We start from the raw sequence: 15,718 nt of genomic DNA on the forward strand, positions 1-15,718 counted from the left end.
AGGCCAACCTTGGCAACTTAGCAAAACCCTGTCTCTAAAAACAAAAGGGACTGGGGATGCAGCTCCATGGTAAAGAATCTCTGGGTTAAATTCCAGTGCCAAAAAAAAAAGTAAGTGTGAGAAAGCCCAGTCCCACCCTACAGAGGCTGCTGCACTGCGTGGCCCTTGTGCCACCTTGCCATGACCCACACATTTCTTGTGCTGTTTGTTTCCACAACCCGGTGCCACATTGGCCTTACTGTGCCCACACACTAGCCACCTTGAGTTGGTCACAACTCCTAACTACACGGGGAGCGCACCAGACTATCAGAGAGTTGCCTGGTAAAGACAGGATGCAGGGTTTCTCGGGGGAGTTAGGGCTTCCTCCTTGACCCTGACACCACGGAAAAAGTGGTTCTCCCAGGAGGTTCCAAGCTGGCCAGATGTGAAGTATATAAGAAATCTCTCTCTGAGCTGGGCAAGGTGGCACATGCTTGCAATTCCAGCAACTTGGGAGGCTGAGGCTGAGGTGATAAGTTTGAGGGTACCTGGGCAACAGCCAGATCCTGTTGCAAAAAATATAATAATAGTAGTTTTTTGAAAGTTGAACTCTCTCTCGAGCCCATTCTCCTTCGGCTTAAGCTTATCTCTGAGCGGAAGTTAGACAGGGGCACCCAGCCTTCTGGAAGCCAGGATTCCTCTCTGCATTTGTCTTGACTTGGCGCCATCTAGAGGTGTATCAAATCCTGACGCCCAACAGAATGCCATTGTTTCTTGGGGAACTGCTGGCATAGCACCTTCTTGTTTGGGGAGGGGCAGAGGAGGAAGGGGCTGATAGGGAAACCGGCCCTTCCTACGTTGCCTTTTGCCTCTGGGGCCACTGCCGGGAGGAGGCTGCTGCTGCTTCTGCAGCGGCCTGGAAAAGGGTGGAGGCTCCCCGCTTCCTCTTCCATTGTGTGTTCCTGTGCCCACACCAGTCAGCTGGTTCCTCCGTTGTCTTGAACCTGGAAGAAGGGGTAGGGGAGGAGTAGATTCCGCTGACACGGCAACTCTCGCCGCCAAAGCAATTGAGTGGAAAGTGGGGCTCTGTGTGTTGGTGGTGGGTTTACTGAGCCAGAGGTATCAGGCAGAGCAAAGTGGCAAGAACAGTAAGGAACAAATTGCCCTGCCCCAAAGTAGCTATTCCCAGACTGGCTGGGTTTCCATGGTGACATCAACTTAACCAGCTCTTTCCACTGAATGCCACAGAGCAGCTGTTCCTGTGTTTAGGCTGGGACCTGGTTTCAGGTCCCATCACAACAGAGATCAGGGTCACCACACAATTAATCCATTAGTGCCAGAACTATTGAACATTGCTGAGAATGTGCTCACAAAGTACAGATTTTTGTAACTCTTCACCAGTTATCTTCTACCATGTTCATCTACCATGTTCCAGGTGATGAGTGGGAGATTCAGAAATGAATAGCAGCAGCAGCCAGAGCTCACATGAGATAATATGTGCCTGACCTGGCTCTCTGCCAGACATTAGTGCTCTTAGTATTTGAGGCTGGTGGTACTACATTTCCATTTCACAGAAGAGAAAACTCAGGCTCTCAGAGGTGACCCTCCTCAGCTTAAGGCTCAGAGTCATACTGCTACTGACTGGCAAGTTCTTGAACCCGTGCCGTCCATCCCTGGGTACCCACTGAAGGTCCCTGCAGACAGATTGAAGAGGGCTGAGCTAGTCAGTCCGCCAAACACTGTGAATGCGGTGTGAGGGGGAGGGCCACATGGGAGAGGTGTCCTCTCCCCTGTGACTTCAGGTCAGAACAGGATTCCAGGAGGCAGAGAAGGCAGCTTTATGTTGCCATCTCTTGTCCGCCCATGTGTCACCCTGCCCAAGAATGGATATGTCCTCAGTCTTGTCCTTTCTTCTGACAACACCCGCTTCCCTCTCATCCAGTTTCCTCCAGTCCATCCAGTCCTAGTAGAACCTATCTTAGGGCTTCTGTGTTGGCAGGGGTCCTAGAGCTGACTCCATCTCAGGCCAGAGTTTCTGAGCTAAGGACCTGTGGCTCCAAGGTCCTCAACCCTCACAGCTGCTCATAAAATCAGTTTTTTTAGTCTGGGGGAAGGCTGGTAGCTTTCATCAGATTGTCAAAGGGAAATGGCTTGGGATACTGGCTTATCATCTTTACCCTTCCTATTTGACAGGTGAGACAACTTAGGCTAGAGATAACAAACCCCTGACTGCTATGGTCACAGGCAGACAGGTTCTGATGCCTTTGGGATCCCGTTCCTGTGCTGCCTTGTGAGCATGCTGATTCTGGGGCCTCACCTTTCTCTAGTCTGTCCAGATAGGTGCTTAAGGCACAGCGCTGCTCTGCTGCTGAGCACAGGGTTAAGAATCTCAGATACACGTGCACTGGGCTCAGTGTGGACAGGGACAGATGGCAGTGGACAGAGCTATGCAGTCCCTGCCTCAGTGTGGAGAGTCAGGAGACACTAAACAGCGTATCATAAGACCATGCTCACAGGACAGAGGGGGAGTCGCACATGTGCTGTGCTGTGCGCATCATGAGACCTGTGACCTTTTCCTTTTCCTCCTGATGCAGGTGTGCAGGGTGGTCTGAGACCATCAACTCCAGGTCCTAAGTTAACAGGAGCAGATCCAAGCTTAGAGCTCAGTTGGCAGCCAGGGCACCAAACATGGCAAGTAGCCAGGGCAGGGACATTGGGATTGGATCCCTGCCATCAATCTGTGGGACCTTGCCATTTTTGTATCATTTTGAAAGTTAATTTCTCCATATTGTGAGAGGTTCTCTAAGGTCCCTGGTGGCCTCTGCCTGTCTTCTGATCTTCCTCTTGGGTTCTTGGAGTCTCAGCTACTTCAGTGGCCTACTCTGTGTCCCAGACGTGTCTTGGTTCAGCCAGCCCCAGAATGACCTTTCTTGCTGTCTTCGTAAGGCCTGCTCATGTGGGGCCCCGTCACGTTCTTTTTTGAGGGAATTAATGACAGCAGAGGCATGACAGGGAACCCAGAACAGATGGCTGAGCTGGGAGATGAGCCTGGGACACTGCTCAGCTGCCCTGGCACCAGTGTTGTGACTTTGATGACCCCTCGAGCAGATTTCCGAGCCAGCAGGGGTATAGCCAGCCACGCCTTCCACCGAGGTGTTGCCGAGGGCTGCAGGGAGAGCCACTGTGCAGTGCTGCAGCTGTGTCCCCCACACTGTCCCACGGCAGAGGCCACTGGGGTCTTTTCTATGTGTGGAGGCTGCTGGTCTGAGCCTAGAGTCATCCCACTCCCTGAGCACCTCTGCCAGGGTCTTGGCCACACAGCTGGTGGGCAGGAAAAGGACACCAAGGCTAAGTGACTGTCAAGGCCCTTCCCAGGCCTCCTGGCTGAAGGGCTGAGAAGGTTGGGCTTCCGTCACCACCATCACGGGACAGCTGGGTTATCAGAGCAGGCTCCGTAATCACCCCAAGGAAGAAAGACGGGAAACACCCATTCTCGCTACTCCTTGGGGAGGAAGGACAGGGGACGTCTGCAGACAGTGGCCTGGCTTAGCCCCACCTCCTGACTCAGCCATTAGGATGGACGAGTGAGACTCCACTCTTACGTGAAGGTGCCATGAGTGCTTGATCCAAACAAACACAGTTGTGTCCGTGTCGTGCGGACACCTACAGAGAGACCTATGCACGCTGGCATCGGGAAGAGGCACGAGGTTTTTATTATCTGAAACGTGGAGTTGTGCACCTGCTTCTCATTGCCCCACAGTCCCCGTCCCCCAGCAGTGGTTTGTTTTTCCTGTGCAGACTTTATTGAAACAACAGTAAAGGATTTCCAGTCTCAGTCTGTAGAATCTGCCATCAAGGGGAAAAACCTTCAAATAATCTCAGGTTCAGAGAAATAAAGTCTCACCAGCCAAAGCAGACAGGCCCCTTCAGGGAGGAGAGCCAAGACACCAGGGTGCCAGTGGCCACAGCTCAGGCTCTGCAGCCAGTTGGTCAGGGTTGTCGCCCAGCTCTTCCGCTCTCCGGGCTCCCAGTTCCTCACCCTTGAAATGGGGCAGGAACAGTGCTCTCCTCAGGATTGCTGGACCGACTGCACCAGGCGTGAAGTGGGTTGTGCACTTCTTCCAGGGCTGCTTGTTTTTCTTGTCCTGGGACATGAGGGTTCCACAGTGGGCAGAGCGTGGTGGCAGGGGGAGGAGAGTACAGAGTCACTCCGAGCTGCATGAGGCTCCCCAGTGCTGCCATCCGCTCCTCCAGCAGGGCAACAGATAGAGGCATCCTGTGTCTCCAGGGGAGGACAGAGACCTGGTCTTGTGACAGATTCCCTTCGTAGACAGTCTATTGGCGTGGGTGGGTAGCAGTGCTCGTCTGAGTCTTTCTGCCTCAGGATGCCTGTCTCCAGGGGCAACCAGCATCGCAAAGAATGGTGTTCTTTATGGTGGAGTCTCTGGATGGTTCCTTTTTGGGTGGTGGGGGCCAGGAAGCCCCAGGCACATAATATTGCCCTTCAGCAGGGGCCTGGGACACAGGTGGGCCTGGCCCTCGGACTCAGGCAGGCCTGTGTGAAAGCCCCAGGTGCCCTCAGAGAAGGCCTGCTGCACAGCTTGCCCCGAGGTGCCACCAGCCAACAGCTCCCATCACTTCCCTAGATCTGCCTTGAGCCACTGAATACCCACCAGCCTTGGCCATCAAGTCTTTGATTTTCTTTCCTCAGAAATCAACGACCGGGAGCAGAAATTGCACGCTCTTAAGGAAGTATTAAAGAAATTCCCAAAGGAAAACCACGAAGTCTTCAAATATGTCATCTCTCACCTAAACAAGTAGGTGGCAGCACTTCCTGACCTTATTCCCTCCTCTGAAAAACTGACAGCCAGTCAGGCAGAGGCGCACACCCATGACACCAACGGAAGGCTGTGGCGGCAAGTTCTAGGCCAGCCTCAGTAACTTAGTGAGACCCCATCTTGAAAAATGAAAATAGCCGGGCACAGTGGCACACACCTGTAATCCTAGCAGCTCAGGAGACAGAGACGGGGATCGTGAGTTCAAAATCAGCCTCAGCACTTAGCAAGACCCTAAGCAACTCAGTGAAATCCCATCTCTAAATAAAATACAGAAAAGAGCTGGGGATGCGGCTCGGGAGTTAAGTGCCCCTGGGTTCTATCTCTGGTACCAAAAGAGAAAGAAAAGATGGGGAGATGGGCAGCCAGGGTTAGTTAGCAGTAGAATGAGGCCACATTCTCAGCCTGTCCGAGAGGTCAGGCCCAGTGTGCCCAACACCAAACAGTGCACTTGACTTTGACTGGACTTACTGGGCACCATGGACCTGTGGTCCTGTCTCCTCTTAGATTAGCAGGAGGGAGGATTGTCTGGTGCCTACTGGTACCTCCAGAGATCTCACCCAGAAGCAAAAATCCTAGAAACCTCCCACAGTCCCATCTCCAGCATTCATATTTCCCAACCAGTGTGTGATAGGATGCTGTTCCAGAAGGGCTGTGCCACAAGAACAGACCTCAGTGGAGGGAGTGTGGTCGCCGCAGTCAGGAAGGCGGTCTGTCTGTTCCCCAGATGCGTTCACACAAGAGTAGAGTAGGTTCGTTGGTATACTGTGGAGCTCTGGCTTGAGACCACAGAGACCTCCTCTGCACAGCCAGAGCACTGTCACCCACTTGGGTTGTCTGGTGAGTTAGTCCCCAGCGGTTCCTTCCACCCCCAGGGTTTGGAGGGTGCCTGTGTGCCAGGGCTTCCAAGCAGCCCCTCGAGGGCTCACCACGGGAGCCCCTGGAGCAGGAGGAGCAGGCACACCACACGGCAGTGCTTTGCCTGCTCACCGAGGCAGCAGGTTCTCAGTGGGCAGGCAGGAAATGGGCCCAGGTGACAGTGACCCAGAGCATATGTGGGGTGGGCCGGGGGCCTGTGCAACTCTGACTGTGGATTTGGTGTTGCTGCAGAGTCAGCCATAACAACAAGGTGAACCTCATGACCAGCGAGAACCTCTCCATCTGCTTCTGGCCCACCTTGATGAGGCCGGACTTCAGCACCATGGACGCGCTCACGGCCACGCGCACCTACCAGACAATCATCGAGCTCTTCATCCAGCAGTGCCCCTTCTTCTTCTACAACCGGCCCATCAGCGAGCCCCCAGGTGCCGTGCCCAGCTCCCCCTCAGCCGTGGCTGCCACCGTTCCCTTCCTCACCTCCACGCCTGTCACCAGTCAGCCATCACCCCCCCAGTCACCTCCACCCACCCCGCAGTCCCCCATGCAGCCACTGCTCCCTCCCAGCTCCAAGCCGAACACACGCTGTGAGCCGCCAGGCCTGGGGCAGCGGGAGAACTGGTCTCTGAAGCAGTGTGGCACTCAGCCTTGAACAGGACCACGCTACCGGGGCGAGAGCCAGAGCCAAATGCCCCCTTCCCTATCGCATTCTCAAGACCTCAGCACAGGTACCAGCTAGCGTCCTCCAAGCTGGGCTGCAGGCACCTGAGCCCAGCGCTGCAGACCGGGGCTGGCTGCAAGCAGCAGCAGTGGGCCCCTGCCTTTGACTCGGACCACTTCGAGGACTGACCTAGTCAGGCAGCAGCCCCAAGTGCTCTTCTGCTGCTCCCTGGACCACGTCACCCAGCTGTGCACACCAGCCTCAGGGTGTCTCCTTGCTTGTGCAGACCCCACTATTGGGACAGTACCCTGGCCTCTGCCGAGGGAGGAGGATGTTCTGAGATGCAGGCCTGCTGGAGGCAGGACTGGCACCCCTGAAAAGAACACTTCTGGCCTGTTTTGTCTCTCTTCCCACCTTGTGTATCTGCGCGCGCATACACACACACACACACACACACACACACACACACACACACCTCTCTCTGCCCTGGGGGTGCTTGGGAACACGTAGGTCACAGCTCTGCCAACCCAGGAATGTACTGGGGCGTCTGCCCAGTGGACGAGAACCAGGGGAGGATAGCTTTGTGCCTGGGCCGAGAGTGCGACTTCTCCGTCCCCAGATCCCAGCTTCACAGGCTTCTGAACACATTCCCTCTAGGAACACTGGAAGAGGACGGAAAGGCCCCACCCAAGAATCAGAAAAGCAAAGGAAGAAACCACAGACCTCGAGATTCCACTATCCTCCCGCCTCTGCTGGCCGGCAGGCAGGCGGAGGTGGCCCTGAAGGCTCAGAGCAAAATAAGGATGTCTGAAGCAGCGGCCTGCGAGCCTCTAGATCCCTCTTCGTCCTGTCAGCAGCTCCCCCGCAAGATGGCCGGAGCACTGGTGGGAGAGCTGCCAGGGGGACGGCCTGGCCAGCTGCCACCACACTACACTACACTACACTGCAGTGGGAACGCCGTGTGCCCACGGGGCGAGGCCGGCACCCAGGCTGGGGTGGGGTTGGCGCTTTTGGTGTTGAAGTGGGACGACCGACCTCAGCCAGCATGTCTAGGATGTGGGCAGGCACTGTGCCCACCTGTCACCATCACCAGCGCCATGCTGACCCAGCCAGGCCTTTCCACTCACCCCAGAGCCATTCCCCCCACCCCACCTCTGCCTTCCAGCACGCGGGCCCTGGCGGGCCACTGCCCCAGGCCCCAGGTTTTCATTTTCATGGTGGCACCATGGTCTCTACAGTCAAGAAGCCTGACCCCAGGTACCTAGGTGTGGGCAGGGGCAGAGAGGCCCCTCGGGTGTCATTGCACTTTAGAAACAGCTTGCGTGGTAGGCGCCCGGGGTTCCGCGCCGCCCCTCAGGAGAGGCTCCAGTGAGCACTGCTGCCACCTACTGGTAGAGGTGAGCACTGAGCCCACTAGGTCCTTTGGGAAAACTGGCTATCGCGTTCTTGATGGCAAAATAAGGTGCTTGGAAACACTAAATTACCCTCAAAAGTTTTGTGACTTTTCTTTGCTCTTTTTTGTTCTTTTTTTTTTTTTTTTTTTTTTTTTTTTTTTTTTTTTTTTTTTTTAATTTTTTAGTGTGTTGGGATGAACCCAGGGCCTTGTGTGAGGTCACTGAGCCACACCCCAGCCCCTTACATTAACCTAAACACAAAACCAAACCAAGGTACAGACGCATTGTATGTGAATGCCGGGTGTTGGGGTTCCTCCCCTTCTGGTGGGTCTGTAATACCTGGAACCCTAGGTCTGGTTGGCTGAAATCGGGGACGGGGGGCTGGTGAATTCAGTTGAGGCTGGTGTCCTGTGCTCTGGCCCTCCCATCCCCACAGCCCTGAGCCCTGGGCAGATGAGGAAGAGGCTTCACTCACTTCATATCTTGCTCTCCCGGTTGGCTTTTCAAGGAGTTGGGACTTCAGGGAAACCATGTGGTGGGGGGACCCTTGTGTGAACCAAGGGTCAGGCAAGCGAGTCCCACCCTGGGCCACCCAATTCTTTGAGTTCCACTGGTGCACTCTGGGGCCTCCCGGGGGACAGGGAAGGCAGCTGTAAGGGTGCTGCCTTTCACCCTAAGCCTCGCAGAAGCACCATAGACGGCTGGGGTCTCCCGCCCACTGCCCCCAGCCCTCAGGGCATGGGAGGTGGGCAGTGGGGACTGGGGACTCAGGCTCCAGGAGAGCCTCGGCATCAGGGACACTCAGTGGCCTTGCAGCAGTGGCAGTCCTGGCCCGAGCAGTCAGGACGATGTTCAGATCTGAAAGGGAGAGCACTAGGGCTCTGTTGGGACACGCTGGCCTTGCAGAGCTCTGCTGCCCTCCCCCTCCAGGGCCCTGAGCTGTAGGAAGTGCTCCCACGTCCCTGTGGGCCGCACGTCACTCACATCTGGGTGGCAGGCGGTGGTCTTGCCTGAGATGGGGGAGCAGGCCAGCTGCTGCCTTGGCCACCATCGGTGGGCGCAGCCTGATGGCACCACTCGGCACTGCCAGGGCCGCCCAGGTGGAGGCCCAGGAACGTTGGTGTCCCTGATTCCTGCCACACCCCAGTGTCTGCACACGTGCTGCGTTGTCAGCCGCACCCTCCCTCGACGTTCAAGGGGGAACGTGGCGAGAGCTGTGTCCCTTCCCCCTGGCTTTTCCCTGCTCAGGAGGCTTCAGGCAGACTTTGCCTTTGCCACTGCAGTGGGGGTGATGTCACTTGTGGCAGCAACTCACTGGCCGGAAGGTGTTGAGCAGAGCCTGCCCGCCCCAGACCAGTCTTCAGCTCCTGGTCTGTGGAAAGGGCTCCCTGAGAGCTATTGTCCCCTTGATACATGGCTCTAGGCCACCAGGCACTCTGGCCTCAACCCCAAAACATGACAGTGGGCTAGCTGCAACATACTGTCACCAAAAGTAATTTCTGGCTGTACGCCTTCCTGTCCTGTGAGCAGATCATTCCCTGTGCTGCTGGGGGGGCCGGGTCTGCTCCCCCAGGAGACCTGCCTTGGGGCTGTGGGCTGTGCAGGTCACGAGGTGACTGGGGAGGCCAGGAGCGGTGCTCTTTGCCAGGCGGGCTCAGCCACGCACGCATCTGCACCTAGGCGGTAGACCACACGGTCACTCTGGGACCCTGGGGTGGGCGTGGCGTGGCCCCAGCACCTGCAGCCAGTCTCCCTGTGACCCTCCTGACAGCAGTGATGCCACTTGCTTTCCATGTAGTCGAGACAGGGCGTAAGTTATTGTTTGCATTTAAAAAATCATGTTCCCTGTGTACATTTTTTAAAAAAGGAAATGTCTCAGAATTGTATGGGAATAAAACTGTTTGAAAAATTTGGAATAGTGCTGCTGCCGGCTTATTTTTCTGGTACTTGTATTTTCACATGTTAAATGATCTTTATATATGTTGAATTAACAAATATTTTGAGTTTCCTGAGAAAAACAAACATTAATGGTATTGAAATGTGTTCGTAGTCTGGCTGTGTGCCCAAAATTCTGTTTTGCAGCAAAGTGGAAAACTGTATGTAAAGAAAGTATAACAATTATTTCTTGTATTTTAGGGGCTTTAACCAGGACCTCTCTAGTTGGTGTTAGGAGTGTTTGCTTAATTTCCAGGCTTTTCTTTTAACACGTCGTGGGGTTTGAGGCTCCAGCCTAATTAGTGCATGGTCAGCCCTCAAGAAGGCTGAGGCATCTCTGACTGAGGTGTTTTTGTTCGGTTTTGTTTTTTAAAATCATGTATTTGCTACAAAGTATTGTACTTGTCTCAATGGGAATGGTGTAAAAAAAAAAAACTGAAAAGGCCTTATGTGACATGTATCATAGTTAATAAATCAATCTTGTAAAAAACCAAACCGGAGAGAGATGAAGGGTACCTCCCGCCAGGGCCTCGGCCTGGGGCCCTGCATGTGCGTCGGTCCCTCCCTCTCCCCAGCACAGCTTCCCATTGCCGCTGTCCATCAAAGCTCCTCCCACAGACCGAGGTGACCACCACTCCCCTGTCTGGGGTGCTGGGAGGCAGGAGGGTTCAGGGGCAGGTAATAAACGGCCTCTCCCCTGCCAGAGCAGGCTGCCTGGCCTTGCAGGCAGCCACTGTCACCACCATTATCCAGGACAGTGCCTTCAGGGATCGCAATTGGCTGCCTCCCAAAGAAATCTCCGCACCAAACCAACAATGTATGCCCACATGCTTGGTGAGTTTTCTGGCCCAGCCCCTCCCAGCCCAGTCAGCCGGGCCCAGGTCTGCCTGCCCCCTGCTACCTGCCCCGCATCCACCACCAAGTGTGGCTAGCAGCCTTGACCCTGCTGCTCCCCCTGCCTCCATCCTGGGGCAGACCCTGATCCATGCTCGCCTCCAGTGAGTAGACACCCCACCCCCTCATCGGCCTCCCCGTCCTTGATCTCACCCCTTTGCCCTAACCTAGGGCAGCAGCAGGAACTATTTATACAAGATGTCTTCCCCATCAGCCATCTCCACCCCAAGCCCACTGCAAACAAGGACGAGTTGATCCCGGCCCTGCGGGATTGCCCCAGTGCACACACCTCTGCAGGGAGCTACTGCCAGCCAGCAGCACCCGGCACAGGTGACCGTGCTGGCTTTCTGCGGGCGTCTCAGCTGGGCAGTCAGTCAAACAAATACAGCTGTTTATTTCCTGGAACCAGAGGTTTGCTATCCAGGTGAGGACCCCACCCTGCTCAGCCTGCTCTTCTCCTTGACGTCAGTCAGAATCACACCGAGTGCAGGTGGCTGCATCTCCCTTGCAGGTCTTGGCTTCGTGCAGTCCGCTCCTCCTGTATTCCCTCTGTCGGAAGCTCAGCTCTGCCTTCAGGTTTTCACCTGTCCTTCAGAGCCAGCCTTCCTCTAGAAATTCTTTCCCGGCCCTCTTCACATGTGGACCTGCCCACCATCTCTTGCCTACCATGGGGTCTCTGAAAACCATGAGTGCTTCAGCATTTCTCCTTTTTTAAAAGCCATCTCAACACCCCCTGGGCACACAGTTGGTAGTCACACGTGTGCTCTTGATGTTCCTCTTGTGTTACTTTCGTTCTTGTGTCTGTGGTTCCCCCAGGTGCATGCCCAGGCCGTTTGTAGAGGGCAGAGGGCCCACCTGCCTTACCTGGTATTCCATCCCTCAGCCAGTCTCTGCCCAAGCACCTCACTGGTGCCCACCTGCTTGCAATGCTCCCCTCAGGATTTTAGTGTGACACACCCAAGCCAAACCCCTTACATCTCCAAATCTGTGTCCCCAGGCACACCCACAAGTCAGAGACCCCGGATTCCCACTTCCCTGTCACCCTCTGGTCTGATGTCCTCCCTGCCACCTCCCAGCCTCCAGTCTTAGCTGCTCCTTCTCTCTCCACGTGGCAGCCAAGGTGCTTTTCAAAACTCAAACCAAGCCATGCCACTCTCCCTTAACACCGTCCAGGGCTCCCCAGTGCCCTTAGAGGGAGCCCACATTCTTCAGCAGAACCCATGGGCCTCCTGCCAACCTCTGGGGAGCCTTCCACCTTTGGAACCCTCCAGTCCAGCCCCCCTTCTCCTGCAAAATTGTCCTCCCTCTACTCACCCCACCTTATATGTAAATACACACGTGCGCACACGCGCACGTTTCCCTCCTTAGCCTCTGATTTCTTCCCCAGGGACAGCAAAGGCCCTCCCTGACCCTCAGACCTACATGGATTCCTTTGCTTTCATAGAATAACTTTTCTATGAGCCCGGAACGGTGACCCACTCCTGTAATCCCAGTGGCTCTGGAGGCTGCGGCAGGAGGATCACAAGTTCAAAGCCAGCTTCAGTAATTTAGGCCCTAAGCAACTCAGTGAGACACCCTGTCTCTAAATAAAATATTTAAAAGACTGGGGATGGGGCTGGGGTTATAGCTCAGTTGGTAGAGTGCTTGCCTTGTATTCACAAGGCCCTGGGTTCAATCCCCAGCACTGCCAAAAAAATAAATAAATAAATAAATATGTATTTTAAGGAAAAAAAAAGGGGGGGGGAGGGGGCTGGGGAGATAGCTCAGTCGGTAGAGTGCTTGCCTTGCATGAACGAGGCCCTGGGTTCGAGTCCCAGCACTGCCAAAAAAAATTTAAAACATTAAAAAATAAAAGACTGGGGATGTGGCTCATTAGTTAAGCACCCCTGGGTTTAATCCCTGGTACCAGAAGAAGAAGAGGAGGAGAAGAAGAAAAGTTCTCTGAGTCTCTGAGAGTACATTTCTCTGTGTGTCACTCCTTCAAAGTGTAGTCCCCCATCTAACAGATTTCCTGAGCATCTGCTCTCTGTGAGGTCCCAGAAGACACAGCCATGAACACAACAAAGATCCCCACCCAGAGCGGAGACCCTCATGGGAGAAAGCCGGTAAACACGCAAGCGCACGTCAGGCAGAACTCTCTGGCTGAGACAGGAGACGGCCAGGGAGGCCAGGGAGGCACTCACCCTGGGTGAGACACTTGCAGAAAACAGCATCAAGGTCAAAACATTCCAGTATTTTCATTTGGTATAATGTTTTGAAAAATCAAAGTAGCTGTAAACTTAAAACTACTCTTAAGACAAAACTTTTTTTAAACTTTAAAAAAAAATTTAGTTGTAGGTGGACACGATACCTTTATTTGTATGTGGTGCTGAGGATTGAATCCAGGGCCTCACACACGCTAGGTGAGCGCTCTAACCACTCAGCCACAACCACAGTCCAAGAAAAAACTTTTTAAATAAAAGTTAGCTGGGCACAGTGGTACGTACACACCTGTAATTCCAACGACTTCTGAGACTGAGACAGGAGGATACCAAGTTCAAGGCCAGAATGGGCAACTTAGTGAGACCCTGTCTCAAAATAAAAAACAAAAGGGCTGGGGATGTATCTCAGTGGGTAATCACCCCTGGGTTCAATTCTGGTGCCAAAAAGAAAGAAAGAAAAGAAAGAAAGAAAGAGAGAAAGAGAGGAGAGAAAGAGAGAAAGAGAGAAAGAGGAGAGAAAGAGAGAAAGAGGAGAGAAAGAAAGAAAGAGAGAAAGAAAGAGAGAGAGAAAGAAAGAAAGGAAGGAAGGAAAGAAAGGAAAGAAAGGAAGAAAGGAAGAAAGAAAGAAAGGAGGGAGGGAGGGAGGGAGAAAGAGAGAGAGAGAGAGAGAGAGAGAGAAAGAAAGAAAGAAAGAAAGAAAGAAAGAAAGAAAGAAAGAAAGAAAGAGAAAGAAAGAAAGAAAGAGGGCTGGGGAGAGAGCTCAATCAGTAGAGTGCTTGCATTGCAAGCACAAATCCCTGAGTTCTATCCCCAGCACCGCAAAAAAAAAAAAAAAAAAAAAAAAAGAAAGGAAAGAAAGAAAGAAAGAAAGAAAGAAAGAAAGAAAGAAAGAAAGAAAGAAAGAAAGAAAAAAGATGTGTCAGTAACAGTGTGAAGGGAGCCTACTGGAACCTGGGCAAAAGGAGAAATATGGAAGTTTGCTCCCAGCATCCAGGAGCTCAGCTGCGAGGCAATGATGGATCAGACCAGAGTGGGACAGTGAGCAGCGGGAAAAGGCGGGGTCTGGATTTCCTGGAGGTCAAGACTGGATGTGTTGAAGAAGGGCGTGAGAGCTGGGTACCGGGACTCCAAGGCCACACCAGCTCCTGCGTTCCTCCCTGCAGCCACCAGGGGCCAGCAGAGCGTCACCTTGCCCAAGGCCCCAGGGCCGGGCCTGTGTGGAAGCCGGTGGAGCTTTTCTCATGAAGACAGAAAGATTAGGAGCCATGGAGACTGGGGAGGAGACAGGTTCTGAGAAATGTGGTTGGAACTGAAGTGTCCCAGGAACAGGCCAAGACCAGGGAATGACTTTTGATTCCTGTCATTTCGTCCATTCCTCCAGTGAGCCACCCATTTATGGTCCTGCAGTCACTGGAGGTCAGAGGCCAGGCCACACAGGGCCTTGCAGGGCAAGATAATAACCTCTAAGCTTATCATCTTGTCCGTGGATGTGGCTTGAGTGAGAGAGAGACTTAGCCAGATTTAGAGGAGGTGGAATAAAGGGGATTGGAGAGACAGGCTCACCAGAAGCCAGGCTGCCCCTCAAGGACAGAGAGTCTCTGGGTACCACACATGCTAGCAGGGACGTAATATCACTAAACACTCACAGTTCTGAGACCCTTACAAGGTGTCAGGCCCTGTTTTCCTCCTCTTTCATCTGTCACCTCACATCCTTTTCACAAAATTCCATGACAGGTCGAATGTTCTCCCCATCCTCCAGATGGACACACTGGCACCGCAGAAGCCAAGCAGTTTGTCCAACAAGCACCAGTGAGACCCAGATTTGCTCCCAGCTGTCTGAAACCAAAGCGTGAGGGTCTGACATTAGCTCCCCCGGAGGCCCCAAGAAGAACAGGAATCAGCTCTGTAGAGCTGGACTCAATGCTCCCTCCCAACCTGCACCTGCTCACCACAGTCCCTCTTGCCAGTTATCAAGCCCCGTCCAGTCCCCCTCCTTCCACCACACGTGTCTGGGTGCCAGCCAGTCCCCAGCCCTGCCCTGCTGTGTCTCTTCACCCCTCCCCACCCATACTAGGGATTGAACCTGGGGCGCTCCACCACTGAGCTCCATCCCCAGCCCTTCTTATTTTTTTATTTTGAGACAAAGTCTTACTAAGTTGCAGAGACTGGCCTTGAACTTGTGATCCTCCTGCCTCAGCCTCCCCAGTCCCTGGGATTACAGGTGTGCATCAGGGCACCGGGCCTTATCTTATGTTTTTGCAAATCTTTTTAGTGTCAAACTTAAAAGAAGATGGTTGGACTCTGAAGGCTGTTTCTCCAGCTGGTCTGTTACAATATCATGTGTCACGAAGCCTCTAGGAAGCCACCAGATGCTCAAGGGAGACTGAACAGAAAAGGCAGAGAATGTCTCAGTATAAAGATGTGGCCTGCCAGATCTCTGAGGGGAGGACTGTCCCCAGGTCACTGTGAGAACTGTTGGATGAAATTGATAACTACATGGATGCTAGGAGGTAGACACTAGAATTAAATTATCCTCCTTTTATGGGACAAAGGGAAGGCTCAGACAGATGGAGCTCACAGTGGGAAGTGCCACAGCTAGGGCTTGAACCCCAGCAGTCAGGACCCTAAGCTCCACAAGACCTGCATGTGTACGAAGTCACACAGTGTGGGGGCACCTCTCGAAGATGATCTTGTGCCTGCCCAGGCCTCACAGCCAAAGTGATGTCAAGAGACAGGAGCCAGTGATCTGGGCCTGAGTCCCTCCCAGACACTAAGTGTCTCTGAGGACACATGAATATTGTTGGTTGAGAGATCATCATAACCAGACTATTTAGCCCGTCTGTGCCTCAGTTTTCCTAGATGTAAAGTGGATCCATGAGAGAGCCCAGGGCAGACCCTGCTACAGAACAAAGGACTGCAGGAAATCAGCACTTCCTAACAATT

General features: G+C 53.6%; 1 protein-coding gene across 1 annotated transcript in view; it reads left to right on the forward strand.

Moving 5' to 3' along the window:
* Arhgap35 (Rho GTPase activating protein 35) overlaps positions 1-6,349 on the forward strand; it is a 110,408-nt gene extending 104,059 nt beyond the window's left edge. The window contains 4 exon segments of the mRNA XM_047527659.1: positions 4,691-4,796; positions 5,925-6,123; positions 6,125-6,245; positions 6,248-6,349. Of these exon segments, the coding sequence (XP_047383615.1) occupies positions 4,691-4,796; positions 5,925-6,123; positions 6,125-6,245; positions 6,248-6,342 (521 nt within the window). The 3' untranslated portion in view covers positions 6,343-6,349.
* The last annotated feature ends 9,369 nt before the right edge of the window (positions 6,350-15,718 follow it).

The sequence above is a fragment of the Sciurus carolinensis genome, chromosome 16 (assembly GCF_902686445.1).
Source record: "Sciurus carolinensis chromosome 16, mSciCar1.2, whole genome shotgun sequence".
Taxonomy (NCBI): domain Eukaryota; kingdom Metazoa; phylum Chordata; class Mammalia; order Rodentia; family Sciuridae; genus Sciurus; species Sciurus carolinensis.